Source organism: Myodes glareolus, chromosome X (genome assembly GCF_982192425.1).
Source record: "Myodes glareolus chromosome X, mMyoGla1.1, whole genome shotgun sequence".
Lineage (NCBI taxonomy): Eukaryota > Metazoa > Chordata > Mammalia > Rodentia > Cricetidae > Myodes > Myodes glareolus.
The window spans coordinates 116,156,242-116,174,056 of record NC_142053.1 but is presented as its reverse complement, the minus strand read 5'-3'; the positions used below and the strand labels follow the sequence as shown (position 1 = coordinate 116,174,056).

Below are 17,815 nucleotides of genomic sequence, written 5' to 3'. Positions count from 1 at the left end.
GTTCTCTAAGTTCTCTGAAATTGATGTTTGTGGGCTGGTTTTCTTTGCTTTATGTTTAAAAACCACCTATGAGTGAGTACATATGAAAAATTGTCTTTCCGTGTCTGGGTTACCTCACTCAAAATAATGTTTTCTAGCTCCATCCATTTTCCTGCAAAATTCAAGATGTCGTTATAGTTTTAAGATGGTATAATGGAATATGTAGGTTCACTTCCAGAGATGGCCTTTAAGCTTCAGATAAAGTGGAGGGTTGGAACATTTGTTGAATGTAACAGAGAGATGGAGGTGGGAACTTAAATAAAAGAAAACATTGTAATGGGTGACTATACTTAGAGACTGTCTGTAACAGCCATTCCTTCGTACCATATCCAGCTCATGTAGCTGTGTGATGAGATTGCTTTTTAATGTTCTTTGGTTTGTTATTTTATTCTTTAAAGTATACAAATAATGTGACTGACACAGAGACCATATGTATCTTTTGGAATGTTTACTGTGTAGCTCCTTACAAAACAAAATTGCCAACCTCTTGTGACTGAGAGGCAGGAGCTGACTCATTGCTCAGGAGTGATATAGGAAGGGACACTTAACTTAGAAGTATTGGTAGAGATGGACAATTGTGTAAGTTGTGTAAGGTGTAGAGCCAGACGAAACATAATGGATCGAATGACAATACAAGGAACTAGGGGTAAACTTTGCAACAAGAGTGTAAAACTTGATCAGTTCATGTAAAACAACAGATAGCAAATAAGAGAGTTGAAGCGTGGGCAAGGGGACACTGTTATCTTGGAGATAAAAGAGTTCCAGAAATTGACAGGAATAACCATTCCCAGGACCTTAGCTGGACTCTTCAATTGAAAACGTCAATGTGAAGCTCTGTACTGGTCAAATCCTGAAAATCATGACAGGGAGACAGTGTAAAAAAATGTAATGTGAGTAATATCACTAGAGTTATGTAAAAAATAGTGGACCCATTGAACCAAGAGTTTAAGGTAGTTCTTAAAATAAGAAGACTGGGTTATATGAGTGAATTAGTTGTAAATAGAGGGTGAAGTTATGCCAATCGTTAAATGATCTTGTATTTGCCTTGGTAACTGAGGACAGACTACTTCTATTCAGTATTTCATAGAACTAAAATAAGAAGGGCTACAGAAAGATGGGATGTTTGCTATCACAGCGCTTGTTATGCAAACCGTATGGTCTTTGGGTAAGGAAGAAACAAGTAGCAGACTGTTTTAACTTACGAAGTTCTGAGAATGAGAGCAGTCGAGCTTTAAATACAAGGGTATTTATGTGGGGTTGTATGTGTCTCATATAGCTCCTTAGGAAAGAATTTTTATTTAGAATTACTAGTTTTTAACTATAAAATAATCTCCCTAAAATAACCAAATTGTGAAGGTATTAATACTGAAATAGCTCTCTTTTTTAAATTGTAAACATAGACACAAGTAACCTGGGAGGTAATTTTCACAAAATAATTAAAATTACCTGAATTTGGCTACCAGGCAACCTATCACATGAGCATGATGGTAGCTTTTTCAAAACAACACTACAGAATCATCTATATTTTATAATAGGAAGCTTTATTATTTGGCATGCAGGAACACAATGAAGTACACTGATTATATCAATTGTAATCATATATCATTTTTATTTTTCATTAAATAACCCCCCCCAAACTGCAAACAAAAACTCCCAAGGGCAAGTGTATTCACCACCCCTTTGGAGGTTGAAGACAGACCTCTGAAAGATTATCAAGCAGCTCTAGGCCATTGCTTTGGTTTTTATATTGATTTGCAAGATAATTCCTGTACATTAAATAGTGCTATTGGAAGGAAAGAATCTTTTCTGTTTTAGAAAAACAAATACAGAAAGTATTTGCTGGTCCAATATTTTTCTTTTAGTGAAAGATTCCTTTTTATAGAAATAGACTATTGCTTCCTTTTTGGAGAATTAGACTATTTCCTGATTATGTGAAAATTTAGGGTATATAAATCTTCATTTATGTGACATATTTGTTTAAAATTGTTTTCTTTTATGTCAATGCTTTTATTTATCCTTCGAGAATTTCATATAATTTATTTTTACCACTTTCCTTGCCCTCCCTTAACTCCTCCCAAATTGACTACCACCTCTTCATTCTGTGGGCTTCATGTTTTCATTCTCTTAAACAAATGTGGAAAAAAAACATAAAAAATTGGAGTCTAATTTGTGTTAACTAACTACTTTTGAACATATGACCTGCCTTGGTGTGTGTTGATAAAATCATACTGCCATGGGTTTTCATCTGACTTTTTTTGAAAGAATTTTCTTTTTAAACTTGGAGTGTAAAGCAGTTGTTAAAAGTGAATAAGTGTTTAGTGAATAAAGTTGAGATATGAATGAAGAGTAATATTATGGCAGCAATTAAATTCAATTAAATAATCTTTATAAGTCTGATATTTGTCCTGGTACTTTAAAATAGACTTCATCCTTTACTGTGAACAGACAAAGTGGCATAAAAAGGTTCTAGAAAAATGGGACATTTGTTTTCATATGCCATGTTTATTCATATTTTATGTATGATCTTTTGACCCAGAAGAAGCAGTTCTGTAGACTGTTTCACATTGTCAAATAAACCCCTCAAAAAGTATAACTTATGTTTGAATATATATATTTGTGTGTGCGTATGTTTTAAGTCTCTTTCTACAAAGAATTTTATTTACAAATACTACTTTTTAACTAAGTAAAATTCATTTTTCTAATAACCACATGGTGAAGGAATTAGTTATGAATTTTTTCTCTTGCTAAACTAGTAACAGAGACACAAATGTCCTGGCAGGTATTCCTCACAGATAATATTAAAGTTTTATCTGAATTGATCTATCAGAAAACTGGAACTCACGAATCACATGAGCATGATTGTAGCCTTTTATTGACAACACTATAGGAGATTCTGTGCTTTATTTAGGAGAGTTTATTATTTGGGATACATAAAGCACCATAATGTGTTCTTGCTTTTAATGTAAATTATTTTTATTTTTATTTCATATCTTCAAGAAGCTGCAGAAAACCCCAACAGCAGTGTATTCACCAACCCTTTTGAGGATGAAGACAAAGATGATCAAGCAACCACAGGTGATTGCTTTAATTTTCCATATTGATGTGCAAGAGAATTCTTGCACAGTGAGTAATGGTGCAATATTTCAGAAGGAAAGACTCTTTTTCTCTTTTAAGAAAACTTTTAGAAAGTAGCTTAATGGTGAATTGTTAGAATTTTTAGTGTTCTAGTCCAAAGTTTTTGTTGTTTTAAATCAATGCTAATTATATGAAATTCTTCATATTATATGAAGTTAGATGTAAATATTCATTTATATATAGCAACTTTGATTTAAATTATTTTGTTTAGTGCTTTTATTATATAATAATTTTTAAACATTTTTATTTTGTTCCTATTCTTTGCTCTCCCCCAAAGCTTCCCAAATTGTTCTCCATGCCTGCAATCTCTGGACTTCATGTTCTTACTTTCTCTTAAACAAACATGAAAAACATATAAAAATGGGAATCTGATTTGTGTAAGAACATGTAGCCTACCTTTGTGTGTGGTTCATATAATTAGCGTTATTCCATTACAGAAAATGGGTTTTCCTTTTCTCACAGCTATCAGTTCTTGGATAGGGCTAGAATTTGTATGCCCACTTCCCCTTCTCCATGCTGAGATTTTGGCATGCTTGAGAATGTATAAGACGTGCATTCAGTTGTGGTCTTTGTGAATTCCTTTGTATACCTATTCTGTTGTGTTTTTATTTTTTATTTTTTTATTTAAAAATCTTTTTTATTTTTAAAGAAATTCATGTAGTATATTTTGATCATATTCTTTCCCTTACCTCAACCCCTCCTTGATTTGGTTCTTCTCTGTTGTGTTTTTAAATGCTGTCTGGGGGACATCATTTTCCAGCTCTAGCTCAACTCTTTCTGCCTGTTCCTCTATATAGATCCCTGAACCTTGAGGGGAGGGATGTGATACAGACATTCAATTCATGGTTGAGCACAGCAGTCTCTTGCTCTGTGCATGTGGTCCACTTATAAGTCACTGTCTTACCATCACTTTAAGGAGCTTCTCTGGTGATGCTTGAGTGATGCACTGATCAATGAGTATAGCAGTCTGTCATCGGAGTCATTTTATTGCTATGTCCATTCAGCAAAATCATACTAGTAGGATTTTCCCTAAGGCTTTTTACTTGCATAATCTCAGGTTCTTGGGCTAATTAATAGTGTCAAGTATGGGGGCCATTTAATGCTGTTTGTTTTAAATCCTTTCAAACGTGCTTTGTTACTTCCATAGCATTTGATCTATCTTTGCACCAGTATATTTTGTAGGAAGGTTGATTTCGTATATCACTAGGTTAGTATATGGGTCAGATTGGTGATTTCTTTGCCCCTTTGGCTAGTGTGTGTAGCCCCTTTCGGCACTATGAAACATAGCCAGTTAGAGCAAAGTTTCCATTTGAGTACCAGCTAGTTGTTTCCGTGTTCCAAGACATAAATTTATGATGCATTCTGCAAATTAAAACTACCTTGAAATCTTACTGTCAAATTTTTGAGAATAACCAATAGCATTAACAGTGGCTTGTAGTGTATTAGGGTGGACACAGAGACACTGTTGTCTTGAAGATATAAGAGATCAAGAAATTGCCAAGAATAACCATTTCAGGATATAAGCTGGAATCTTTTTTGATGATGTCAATGGGTTGAGGCATCACTGGTATGGTCCTGGTTAACAAGAAAAAGTAATGTGAGTAACATTACTAGAATTACTTAAATTTGAACCTGGGGTGTAAGTAAGGTAGTTGTTAAGAATGAAATAAGAAGAGTCTGGTGTATATAGTTGAAATTAGTTGTAGATGAAGTATAGAGTTTGGTGGCAGTTATCTGATCTTATATTTGCCCTGGTAACTGAGGATGGATTATGTCCCTTTTGATGAGTAGAAGTAGAATAAAAATGCTGCAAAAAGATGGGAGAGCTTTTATCACTGGTCCTATTTATGAATACTTTTGAACACAGAAGTAAAACTGTAGATTGTTTTAAGTTATAAATCCCATAAAATGAGAATAGTTAATCTTTGAACACAGTTGTATTAGGGTGTGTGCATATATTTGTGTGTGTGTGTTTCATAGCTCTCCTTATTTATAATTGGTACATTTTGCTATATAGAATCCTTTTTATCTGATAACCAAACTGTAAAAGTGTTGATGTTGAAATATCTCTTCTTTTATAAGTGTGAACATTGACACAAAGAACATGACAGATGCTCTTAACACAAAGCATTGAAATTGTCTACATTGGATTACCAGATAACTAACAGCTGTGTATCATGTAGGTGTGATAGTAGCCTTTCCATGACAACATTATAAGAGAGTCTGCATTTTATTATAGAAAGTTTTATTTGACATCCATATATGAGAATAATATGGTTTAACTTTAAATGTACACCTTTTTTTTTTCATTTTATATCTCAACAAAGTTGTGAAAAAACCCAAGGGCAGAGGATCCACCAAACCCGGGAAAGATGAAGCCAGACCTGGAAAAGGTGCCCAAGCAGTTCCAGGTGATTGTTTTTCTATTTTGATTTGAAAGATATTTCCTCTATGTTGAATAGTGGTATAGTATTTCAAAAGGAAAGACTTTTCTGTCTTAAAGAAACAAATACAGAAAATAACTCATTGATTAACTGCTAGAAATTCTCACTGTTTGTTCTAATAAACGCCTTCTCTTTGAAGAGTTAGACTAAAATGAAGGGCCTTCATTTTAGATAATGAAACTAGTTCTTGATGGTATCAAATTGTATTGTATATAAAACTTTGATTTTTGTGGCATTTTGGGTTAAAATTGTTTTTCTGTATTTAATGCTTTTATTTATTCTTTGAAAATATTATACAATTCAGACACACAAAAATAGCTTAGTCAAGCATAAATGTATGAAACCATGCCTAAAAAAATGTTTGTGAGACTGCTTAAAATAAAATAAAGCCCAAATAATAAGATATGGAAAAAAGTACTTCAATGCAAAGTTTTTAATAATTAAACCCTATGGTGATGCATATCTGTAGTCTCAGCCCTTGGGAGGTAGAGGCAGTGACATTCACCAGTCCAAGGCAAGTCTGGGCTACATAATAAGACCCCCCCCCCATGTCAAAAAAATACCAAGGTTTATATGTAAAATAAATTCTGTCCCTAATTATACACATAGCTGAAGTTAACAAAAGAAAAAGTATCCTTTAGGGCATATTTATACTGATGATTGGCAGTTATGAGACTATAAATATAATAGTTCTCCTTGGGCAGGATAACTGTATCTTAGACAGTGTTTTAACTTTCCCAGTTTGTTCTATGTGATTAACTACTCACCTATAATTCCCTTATTTGCATCATCTCCCCTATGTTCCTTTCAAGAACAAACCATTTGTGCTCAAATTCTCATCCTAGAATCTTAGATTACTTTAAACCCCAAAGACCAAATGCGTCTCTCTTATAGAAAAGGAAAAGTGGATGTCAGACCAAGGAAGTCCTACCCTATCTGTTGTCTCTGGTGAATCCAATGGTCTTCCCTAGCACCCCAGGGAAATCCTCTGGTGTGTTATTATGCAAGATATGTATAGCCATCATTGATAGACAGCTTACATTTATTAACTGTCTTGTGGAAAAGAGGTGGAAGTCCCTAAATTTTTTCCTTGGTCAAAAATACCAAGAGTTAGCTGTTATGGTTTGAAGAAATAAAGCTCACATGTTTGAATACTTAAAAAAAAAAAGAAAATCTTATACAATTCAATTTGATCCTATTCTTTCCCCTCCCCTAACTCATCTCAGATTATCTTCCACCACCTTGTCCTTTAATCTTCATGTTTTTCCTCTCTCTTAAAAATAATGAAAATCACATAAAAAAATTGGGAGTCTGACTTGTGTTAGCCTACTGTTTCTGAACATGTGGCCTGCCTTAGAGTGTGGTTGATATCCCTACCTAGTGTTACTCCATTGGAGAAAACTGATTTTCTCGTTCCCAACAGCTATAAACTGTGAATCAGTTTGCTAGGACTGGAACTGTGTGCCCACTTCCCCTCACCCATGCTAAGAATTTGTCAGGTTTGCGCTTATACTCATCTTGTACATTCTGTTACAGTCTTTCTGGTTTCGTGTGGTTGTCTACTCAGTTGTTTCTGAAAAAAAAATATTGCCTGGTGGAAGTTCTTTTCCACTTCTGGCTAGAATCTTTTTGCCTCACATTCCACATAGAACCCTGAGCCTTGAGGGGAACATTGTGATACAAATATCCCATTTGAGGTGCAGCACTCCAAAGTTTCTCACTCTCTGCAGGTTGTTCAGCTGTTGGTCCCTGTATTGATTAATATACACTGCAAGAAACTTCTCTGAAGAGGATTAAGAATTATCGTGATCAATGTTCATAATATGTTTTTAATGGTCGCTTTATTACTGTGTCCATTTAGCAGAGTCATAGGAGTGGGATTTTCACTAAATCTTTTAATCTTATCTACATTAACAGTATCAACTATAGGTTCCATCTCATGAAATGGGCCCTAATTTCTATAAAAAAGGTTGATTTTCCCTATAAAAGTCGTATCACTATTGCACTAGTGTACAGTGTACAGTGCCAGGAGGTTGTTATAATAGGTCACAGGATTAGTATATGAATCAGGCCGATGATTACTTTCCTTCTCTGATAGTGTGTGTAGCAATGTTTACCACTATAAGTCATAGCCATTAGTGCTGAAACTTCCATTTGAATAGCAGCTAGGTTTCTCCATGCTCTATAACAGAAGTTTGTGGTTTGTTCAGTAAATTAAAACTATCTTGAGATTCTTGCCATCAAGTTGATGAGGGTAATTAATAGCTTTGTCCGTGGCCTATAATATTAGGAGTGGGTTCTCTGGAACATCTTTGTCCAACACCTCAAAAACTGGTAACCCATTTCTTGCGTTGGGGGGATTTTTGGTAATACGTGTTTTCTAGTTAGGGTTGTTTTCCTCTATTACATGCAGATTTTACTTAAACATTTTTATATACGTGTGTGAATGTGTATATGTTTCAGGAAGCTTCTAATATAGTAGTTTCCTTATGGTTTTTTTGAGAGGCTTTACTGTTAGATATTCCTCCCCACCTTCCTAACTCTGATCTTTACTCCTTTCTCCTACAACCTTTAATCTATACAGTTTTGAAATTTAGCCTGCTTGATTAATCTTACAAATGTGCCTCTGTCCATTCACTTTGTTGCAGATTATCTTCATTACTTATAGATGTGCTATGCAACTGGTGATTCCTCCTGAAGGAGATGAGATGTGGCCCTCACAGTCCATGTCTAGCCTTCTACACTCACCATCTTCAGGCCCATATCTTCTCTTCCCTGCCTGGGACCAGTGGTCTATTGAGTTTTAAATTTTGATTTAATGTTTTCTTTGCCTAAATAATTTATTTGGAATCACTATTTTCACTTTTCTATGCAATGTGCTAAGTTTCTGATCCGATTACTGAACTGACTGCTTGAATTTGGAATCATTAGTCATCCTTAAAACTGGACTTTTGAATTCTTTATCCCAAATTTTTACCATTTCAGTGTCTTTGAATTTCATTGTGGAGGAGTTAGGACCTTAATAAAATGACGTATTTCTTTTGATCATCTGTCTGCATGTTTGTTTTTACACTTACATGCAGGTATCTTCAGAGGACAAAACAGGATATTGGAACCTTTGAGTTGTAGTTACAGGCAGTTGTGAACCATTTGATACAAGTGTTGGAAATAAACTCTGGTCCTTGTAAAGGCAGCATCTTGTGCTCTTAACTGCTAATCCACCTCTTTAGTCCCCAGGAATGTTTTAAGATAGTGTGATGGAATAGTTCAGGTCATTCACAGAAACAGATGTTAATCTTTATATACAGTGGAAGGTTGAGTCATTTGCTGAATGGACCAGAGAAAGATAGAGGTCGTAACTTAAGCAGAAGAAAACACTAGAGAATGAGAATATACTTAAAAATCAATTACAAGAGTGACTCCTTCTTGTCGATGTGTGGAATTTTCATAGAGCCCATGAAATTGTGACACAAGATTGTTTTTTATATCACTTGGCTTTATTTATTTATTATTTATTTATTTATTAATAAGTAATAAGTAATTACTACTTACTTATTAATTATTTATTTACTTACTTGCTTGCTTATATTTTGCATACCAACCACTCTTTCTCCTTCCATTCCTTCCCCCCCACCTCCTTTTTACCTCCCCCATCCACTCCTTCTCTGCCTCCATTCAGATGGGGTAAGGCCTCTAGTGGGAATCAATAAACTATGGTATATCAAGTTGAGGCAGGACCAAGTTCCTCCCAGCTGCATCAAGGCATCCCACCATAGGAAATAGGTTCCAAAGAGCTAGTTCATGCATCAGGAACAGGTCCTGGTCCCCCAGCTAGGGACCCCACAAAAGACCAAGCTACACAACTGTCACCCAGATGCAGAGGGTCTTAATTTGGTCCCATGCCAGCTCCCTAGCTGTCCATCCAGAGTCCATGAACTTCCACATGCTCAGATTCGCTGTCTCTGTGGGTTTTCCTATCATGATCTTGACCTACCTCCTTGTTTGTGTAATCCCTCTACCCTCCCTTCAACTGGACTCCTGGAACTCGACCCAGTGCTGTAGATCTTTGCATCTACTTCCATCAGATACTCAATGAAGTCTCTATGATGACAATTAGGGTAGTCACCAATCTAATTATAGGGGAAGGCCAGTTCAGGCACCCTCTTCACTATTGCTAGAAGTCTTATCTCTGATCATCCTCGTGAGTTCTTGGGAATTTCCCTGGCACCAAGGTTTTCCCTAACCCCGTAATGGCCCACTCTATCAAGATATCTCTCTCATTACTCTTAACCCCTTCGTCCTGTCCTCCAACTTGACCATCCTGATCCCTCATGTTTCCATTCCCTCATCATTGGTTTTATTTTTAACAGCAAGCACACAAATATGTTTATGTGACAGACTGTATATGGCCTTTAGAATGTTTACTATTTACAAATGTCTAGCTCTTTACAAAACAAGATTGCTGACCACTTTTCTGTTGATTCTGCTAGAGGACGTGATGACAAGTGACGTGGAGGTGAGAACTGATAGCTCAGGAACATTGAAGGAAGGGAGACTTCATTTAAGAAGTATTGGTGGAGGTAGACAGTTGAGTGCAAGTTGTGTCAAAAGTAGAGCAAATCCTGAAGGAGCCTAATTATAGCTTGGCCCTAACATCCTCGGGGGAGGGAGTGAGAAGGCACTGCATCAATGACTCAGACACTAGGAATCAGGTAGAAGACATATAGCAGACTCATTTATTTAGCAATGTGGAAAACTTTATATACCCTCCCAGCACCCAGGCATTCTGATCTGTTATCATTGTGTGGTTGCCCCTTATTGGCTAGGCATGAACAGGACCTCTGACAGCAACTGTTGCTAGCCCCTCAGGCAGACTCCAGGTTGACTCATCTCTCATCTCAGCCTTGTAGGCTTTTTCTTCCTACTCCTAATGACTTGAATAAAAATAGAGGGAACTGTGGCTAAACTTGGCAGTGAAAGTAAAACAGTCTCATTGGTCTGAAACTAAAGGTAGCAAGTAAGGGAGTTGAAGGTGGACAAAGGGACATGGTTGTCTTGGGAATAAAAGATTCAGAAATTGCCAAGAATAACAAAAGGGCCACTGGAATCTTTAGTGATAATGTCAGTGTGATGGAGTATCAGTGGTCTGATGCTGATGAAAATCCTGATATTGATGACAAAGAGTGTGAGTAATATTACTAGAATTCTTTTAAAATAGGAGTTTTCAACATGAAATATAAGGCAATTTGTAAAAATAAATAAGTATAGTCAAGTATACTTAAGTGAATTAGTTGTAAATAGGGAGGTAAAGTTATGACTACAGTTAAATGGTCATATTTTTCCTGGTAGCTGAGGGCAGATATGTGTGTCTATCTTTCATATCTCTACTTGTAAATAATTATTAGTTGAATTCAGTAATTTTTGCTATGTAAAATTCATTTATCTTATAACTAAATTTCAAAATCATTGATTCTCTCTCTCTCTTTCTCTCTCTCTCTCTCTCTCTCTCTCTCTCTCTCTCTCTCTCTCTCTCTCTCTCTCTCTTTCTGTGTGTGTGTGTCCTGTGAACATAGCCACCTATAACCTGGCAAGTAATCTTTACAAAAAATACTAAAGTTTTTTGAATTAGACTACCAGGCTGTATGTCACAAGAGCATGGTTGTAGCCTTTTCATGTTATATGAAGCTTTATTATTTGGCATTCCTACAGGAACATAATGAGTTCTATTTGTAAATATACATCATTTTATTTTTTATTTCATACCTCACCAAAGCCGGGAAAAAACCCAAGGGCAGAGGATTCACCAAAACTTGGGAAGAAGCCAGACCAGGGAGAGATGTCCAAACAGCCCCAGGTGATTGCTTTGGTTTTTTTATATAGATTTGCAAGATAATGCCTCTATATTTAATATTCTGTTTTAAGAAAGCAAATGCAGAAAGTAGCTCAATAATTAACTGCTAGTAATTTTCATCATGCTGGTCTAATGTATATGGTTGTTCTAAGAAGAGCTTCCTTTTGGAGAATTAGACAGTTTCTTGATTATATGAAAATCTACTGTATGAGAAACTTCAATTTTGTTGTACTTTTGTTTGAAAATATTTTATTTTTCTTCATTTAATTCTTTTATTAATTGTTGAAGATTTTCATGCTGTTTATTTTGATCATACTCTTTTCCCTGTCCCACCTCCTCCAAAATTGTTCTTCATATCCCTGTCCTCCAATTTCATGGTCTTTCTATTTCTTAAAAAAGTGAAAGACATAAAAATGGGAGAGTGATTTGTGTTACCTAGCTACTTCTGAATATGTGGCCTGCTGTGGAATGTGGTTGGCATAACCAATGTTACTCCATTGAAGAGAAATGATTTTCCCTTTCTCAGAAACTATCAATTATTGAATAGTTCTGCATTTTATATCCACTTCCCTCCTTCATGCTGGAATTTTGTTTGGCTTGAACTTGTAAAGACATGGACATTCTGTTTGTTTTTCTTTTTGAGTTCCTTTATGCATCTGCTATTTTGTGTTTGGAAAGCACTGTAATCGTCTAAGTTCTTTTCCACCTCTGGCTAAAATATTTCTGCCTACTCTTCCACATCAGTAGCTGAACCTTGAGTGGGGAGGGCTGTGTTATAGAAATCCCATTTAGAGTTGAGTGCTCCAAAGTATCTCATTCTCTGCGGATTGTTGGGTTGTAGGTCTGTTTCTTAATTACCACCCACTGCAAGAAGCTTTTCTGAAAAGAATTGGGTGTTGTAGTAATCAGTGAGTATAACAGTAAGTCATTAGGAGTCATTTTATTACATTATCCGTTTATCACAGAACTTATCTAGTCTCAGGTTCTTGATATCATTAACAGTGTCAGATATTGGCTCTATCTTATGGAGTAGTCTTTAAATCCATTTAAAACATGGTTGTAAACTCTCATAACATTGTGTTAGCGTTATGCTATTCAGCATGTCTTCTGGTCATGTGGTTATTACAGCTCACGAACTTGACAAAAATTTGTGGTATGCTCAGAAACTAAATGTACTTTGAGATTCTTGCCATCAGGTTTTAGAATGTAACCAGTATCATTGGCAATGTCCTGTAGCAGTGGTTTTCAACCTTCCTACTGCTGTGACTCTTTAATACAATTTCTCATGCTGTAGTGATGCCAACAGAAAATTATCTCATTGCTACTTCATAACTGTTATTTTGCTACTGTTATGAATTGTAATGTAAGTATCTGATATGCAAGATATCTGATATGCAACTCCTTTGTGGGTCATGGCACAGATTGAGAACCACTGACCTATAGTGTTAGGGGTAAAGCAATTTGGCCAACATTTACAACTCATTGCTGGCACGTATTTTTTTTTATTTTATTTTATAACGTCTTGTCTGTTTGTGATGGCTTCCTTCCAGTACACGGTCACTTCATTTAAAATGTTTTTATATGTGTATATGTTTAATATTCAGGACTTAGAAGGGTTCTGCAAGGCTTTTTTGAAATGCTTTTCACTTTATACATCCCTCCCCAAATTCCTTCCTCTACTCTTTGCTCCTATCCCCAATTTCCTTCAATCCATATATTTTGTTTGTTTGTTTAATTGTTTGTTTGTTTGGTCTATAGGATAAATCATTAAGGGTCTGCTTATGACCATTTGATTTGTAGGTGGTTTTCTTCATTATTCATAGAGTAATTATTCATTATTCATGTGATGTACAACTGGGGATTCCTATTGAAGGAGATGAGGTTTGATATTCAAGTCTCTGCCAGGCCTTCCATACTCAGGACCTTCAAACCTATATCTCCTTTCCTAGGGCCTGTGGTTCACAGAATTTTAAATTTTGATTTATTAAAATTTTCCTTGCTTAGCTCTTTTTTCATAATCTCTGTCTACTGAATTTTGTATGCAAGTTGCTGAATTTCTCATCTTAGCCCTGAACTCTCTGTATTTGTTTGTTCAATTGAGAACAATTTGAAGTCATTAATCATTTTTAAAGCTAGACTTTTGAATTCATTGTCCACAATTTTTACCTTTTAGCATCATATTTATACATGGAAGATTTATTTTTAATTGATTTGTATTTATTTTTGTATATGCATTTCATTGTCATAAGAAGACAGAAGAGTATTATTTCTCTGGAAGTAACACTACAGGCAGTTTTGAGCCATTTGATGTAGATATTGGAAATGAACTGTGGTCCTCTGGAAGGGCAATCACAAGCACTCTTAATAACTGTCCATCTCTTCAGCCCTAAGGAATGTTTCAAGATAGTGTAACGGTATAGTTAAGGTCATTCACAAAGACAAATTTTAGTCTTCATATAAAGTAGAAGGTTGAATGCTTTGCTGAATGGAGCAGAGAAAGCTAGAAGTAGAAACTTAAGCAGAAGGAAACATTGTAGCCTGGATATATACTTCAAAGTCAAGTAAAACAATGACTCCTCCATAGAAATTAGTTTGGACTTTACATAGAATAATATACAGCCTATGTAGTATATGTGATGAAATTGATTTTTATGTTCTTTGATTAGTTTCTAAGCAGTCAGACAAAGAAGAATATGTGAAAGATACCATATGTGATCATCGGAATGTTTACTGTTTAGCTCCTTACAGAACTAGATTGCTAATCTATATACTGTTGCTTCTTATTGAAGGAAGTAAATGAGTGTGTGACTTAGTCAGGAGCTGACTTACTGCTTGGGGTGACAAAGAGATACTTCATTTTGAAGTATTGGTGGAGGTGGACAGTTGAGGACAAGTTGTATCAAGATTAGAGAAAACCAGAAGAAATCTATGAGAACTATGGATAAACTTTGCAATGAATGTGTAAAACATGATCATTTGAAAACTAAAGGTACTGAGTAAAGGAGTTGAAGGTAGACAAAAAACACTGTAGTCTTGGAGATAGATCCAGAAAATTGTCTAGAATAACCAGTTCTGGGCCTTTGCTGAAATCTTTAATGATGATGTCAATGTGATGAGGTGTAGGTGGTCTGGTCCAGGTCAACATCCTGAAACTGATGGCAGGAAGACAGTGTAAGAAAGAATAATGTAAGTAATATTACTAGATGTTTTTTTGTTTTGTTTTGTTTTGTTAAACTGGAAGTTTTAAACCTAGAGTGTAAGCTAATTGCTAAGAATGAAATGAGTCTGGTGCATATAGGTGTATTGATTATAAATAATGGATACATTTATAATGCCAGTTAAATGATCTTAATTTACACTCACAACAGAGGATAGACTCTGTCCTTTTTTGCTGAGTAGTAGAAGTGGAAGAAAAAGGCTGGAGAAAGATGAGATATTTGCTATCCAATATCTTGTTTATACATACTCTGTGATATTTGGGCAATGAAAAAAATAAAGCAGTAGACTGTTTCAACTTAAAAAATAAAGCCCTCAAAATGTTAGTATTTGTGCATGTGTGTGCATGTACATGCATGCATGTCTCATATCTACCTGCAAAGCATTTTAAATTATACTTAGTAATATTCACTATGTAAAATTCATTTTTCTTAATAACCTAAATTTGTAGGCATTGATACTGTTATTTTTTTTAACTCGAAAACACTTACAAAATTAACCAGGTAGTTATCTTCACAGAAAATATAAAATAATCTAAACTGAGCTACCAGGCAGTTGGAAGCTGTGTATCATATGATCATGATAACCTTTTCATGACGACATTGTAGGAAGAGAACCTATATTTTATGATAAGAAGCTTTATTGTTTGGCATACATACAGGAACATAATGAATTCTAGCTGTAAATATAAATCATTTTTATTTTGCATTTCATACCTCAACAAAGCTGGGAAAAAGCCCAAGGGCAGAGGATTCACCAAACCTTGGGAAGAAGAAGCCAGACCAGGGAAAGATGTCCAAGCAGCCCCAGGTGATTGCTTTAGTTTTGTATAAAGATTTGCAAGATAATTCCTTCATATTTAAGAATGGTATAGTATTTTGGGAAGGAAAGTCTCCTTTCTGTTTTAAGAAAAAATATGTAAGCCAGGCTGTGGTGGCACGTGCCTTTAATCCCAGCACTTGGAGGAAGAAATAGGCAGATCTCAGTGAGTTTAAGGCCAGCCTGCTCTATAAGGCAAGTTCCAGTACAGCCAGGACTTTCACACAGAGAAACCCTGTCTTGAAAAATCAAAAAAAAAAAAAAAAGAAGAAGAAAAGGAAAAAAGACAAGTAAGAAAAAAAAAATAAAAGCAGTAAGTAGCCAAATGATAAACTGCTAGAAATTTTCACTGTGCTGGTTCAAATTTGCTGGTTGTTTTCATGAAAGCTTTTTTTTTTCTTTTTGGTGGTGGTGGTGAAGATTAGACTAGTCCTTAATTATATGAAATTTTAATGTATGTTAAACTTTGCTTATGGTGCATCTTTGCTTAAAAGTATTTTCCTTTGTTTAATGCTTTTATTCCTATTTTGAAAATTTCATGAAATTTAATTTGATCATATTCTTTTCCCTCCCTAATTTTCAAATTATGCTCCACATCTTTATCTGCCCACTTCATTTTCTTTCTCACTTGAAAAGAAATGAACCCCTCCCAACACACACACACAATAGGAGTCTGGTTTGTGTTAACTGACTACTGAGCATGTGGCCTGCCTTGGTATGTGGTTGATATACTCAATATTACTTCATTGAAGAAAACTGATTTTCCCTTTTCTAGCAGTTATGAATTCTTGGCTAGAGCTGGGAATTGTGATCATTTCCCCTCCTCCATGCTGCTGATTTGTGAAACTTGAGCTTATATAAGACATATGCATTTTGTTAGTCTTTCTGAGTCCTTATGTTCATGTGTTGTTTCTGAAAAATGTTATCTGGGAGAATTGCTTTTCTACCCCTGCCTAGAATCTTTCTGCCTGCTTTTCCACATAGTTTTCTGAGCCTTAAGGGGAAGGATGTGATACAGACATCCTTTTTAAGGTTGTGCTCTCCAAAATCTCTCATTCTCTGATTGTTGTTCAGTTGTAGGTGTCTTTGCTAATTACTATACACTTAAAGAAGCTTCTGTGATCATGTCTGAGTGATAATTAATGAGTATAGCAATATGTCATTAGGAGTTGTTTTATTGCTGTACCCAGTTAGAAGAACCTTGGTAATAGGATTTCTCCTTTGAAATGTGACTTCTTGTCACAGGTTCTTGGACTCATTAACAGTATTGGGTATAAGTTACATCTCATGGAGTGGACCTTAAATTCAATCAAAAAGTACTTTGTTAGCCCTATAACATTTGTGCTATTATTGTACCAGTAGGCATGTCTTAGAGAAAGCTGGTTTTTGTAGCTCACAGAGATAATAGACCTGTCCTTTGATTACTTTTCTTCTGTGGTAATGTTTATAGCACTGCTTAGGAATATAAACCATAGGGAATAGGACTGAGGCTTCCTGTTGAGCATCAGCTACGTTTCTCATTGGGGCATGACATACATCTATGGTATGTTCAGCAGATTAAAACTAACTTAAGATTCTTGGTGTTATGGTATAGAATGTAACCAAGAAATCATAAGTCTGAAGTGGGCAGTAGTTGTTTAAAATGAAATAAGATGAAGCTGGTTATAAATAGGTGAACTAGTTATAAATGAGAGGGAAAGTTATAGTGGCAGTAAAAGGACGTTACATTTACCATGGCAGCAGAGTATAGACTGCTCCTCCCCCTTTTTAGTTATTAAATGTTTGACCCATTATCTCAGGCTTGTTATTAACTCTTATAACTTATATTAACCCATTATTCTAGTATATGTTAGCCACATGGCTTGGTTCCTTTTTCAGTGAGGCAGTCACATCTTGCTTCCTCTGTGGCTGGGTAAAGGACTGCATCCTCGTCCCAGAATTCCCCTGTTCTAATCGACCCGCCTCTACTTCCTGTCTGGTTGTCCTGCCTATACTTCCTGCCTGGCTACTGGCCAGTCAGTGTTTATTTAAAATATAATTGATAGAATATAGACGATTGTCCCACACCACTTTCCCCTCTTTCTTTTTTTTTTTAAAAAAAAACCAAGAACTCTGAATCTAATATCCTTTGTTTAGCTTTTCTCCTGACCATTATCCATAACAACTTATAACCAACATTCTAAACAAAGGAAAATATTCATAGTCCATTTTTGGGAATGAGAGTGTAGTTTTCCAGGCTACTTCCTGCTGGTTGGGGGCACTGATAATCTTATGGGGACCTAATGAAAATTTATAATTATGATCAAGTAAT

The 17,815-nt window shown here is 35.4% G+C and overlaps 1 protein-coding gene across 16 annotated transcripts in view; it reads left to right on the top strand.

Moving 5' to 3' along the window:
* Positions 1–17,815, top strand: part of Scml2 (Scm polycomb group protein like 2) — a 149,936-nt gene that overhangs the window by 92,200 nt on the left and 39,921 nt on the right. For 14 of the 16 annotated variants that reach the window (XM_085684788.2, XM_085684797.2, XM_085684795.2 and 11 more), the window contains 4 exons: positions 3,037–3,114; positions 5,502–5,585; positions 11,392–11,472; positions 15,412–15,495. In XM_085684788.2, coding sequence (XP_085540914.2) covers positions 3,037–3,114; positions 5,502–5,585; positions 11,392–11,472; positions 15,412–15,495 — 327 coding nt within the window. The remainder of the gene's footprint in view (positions 1–3,036; positions 3,115–5,501; positions 5,586–11,391; positions 11,473–15,411; positions 15,496–17,815) is intronic. The other 2 variants (XM_085684798.2, XM_085684796.2) reach the window with 1 other exon arrangement.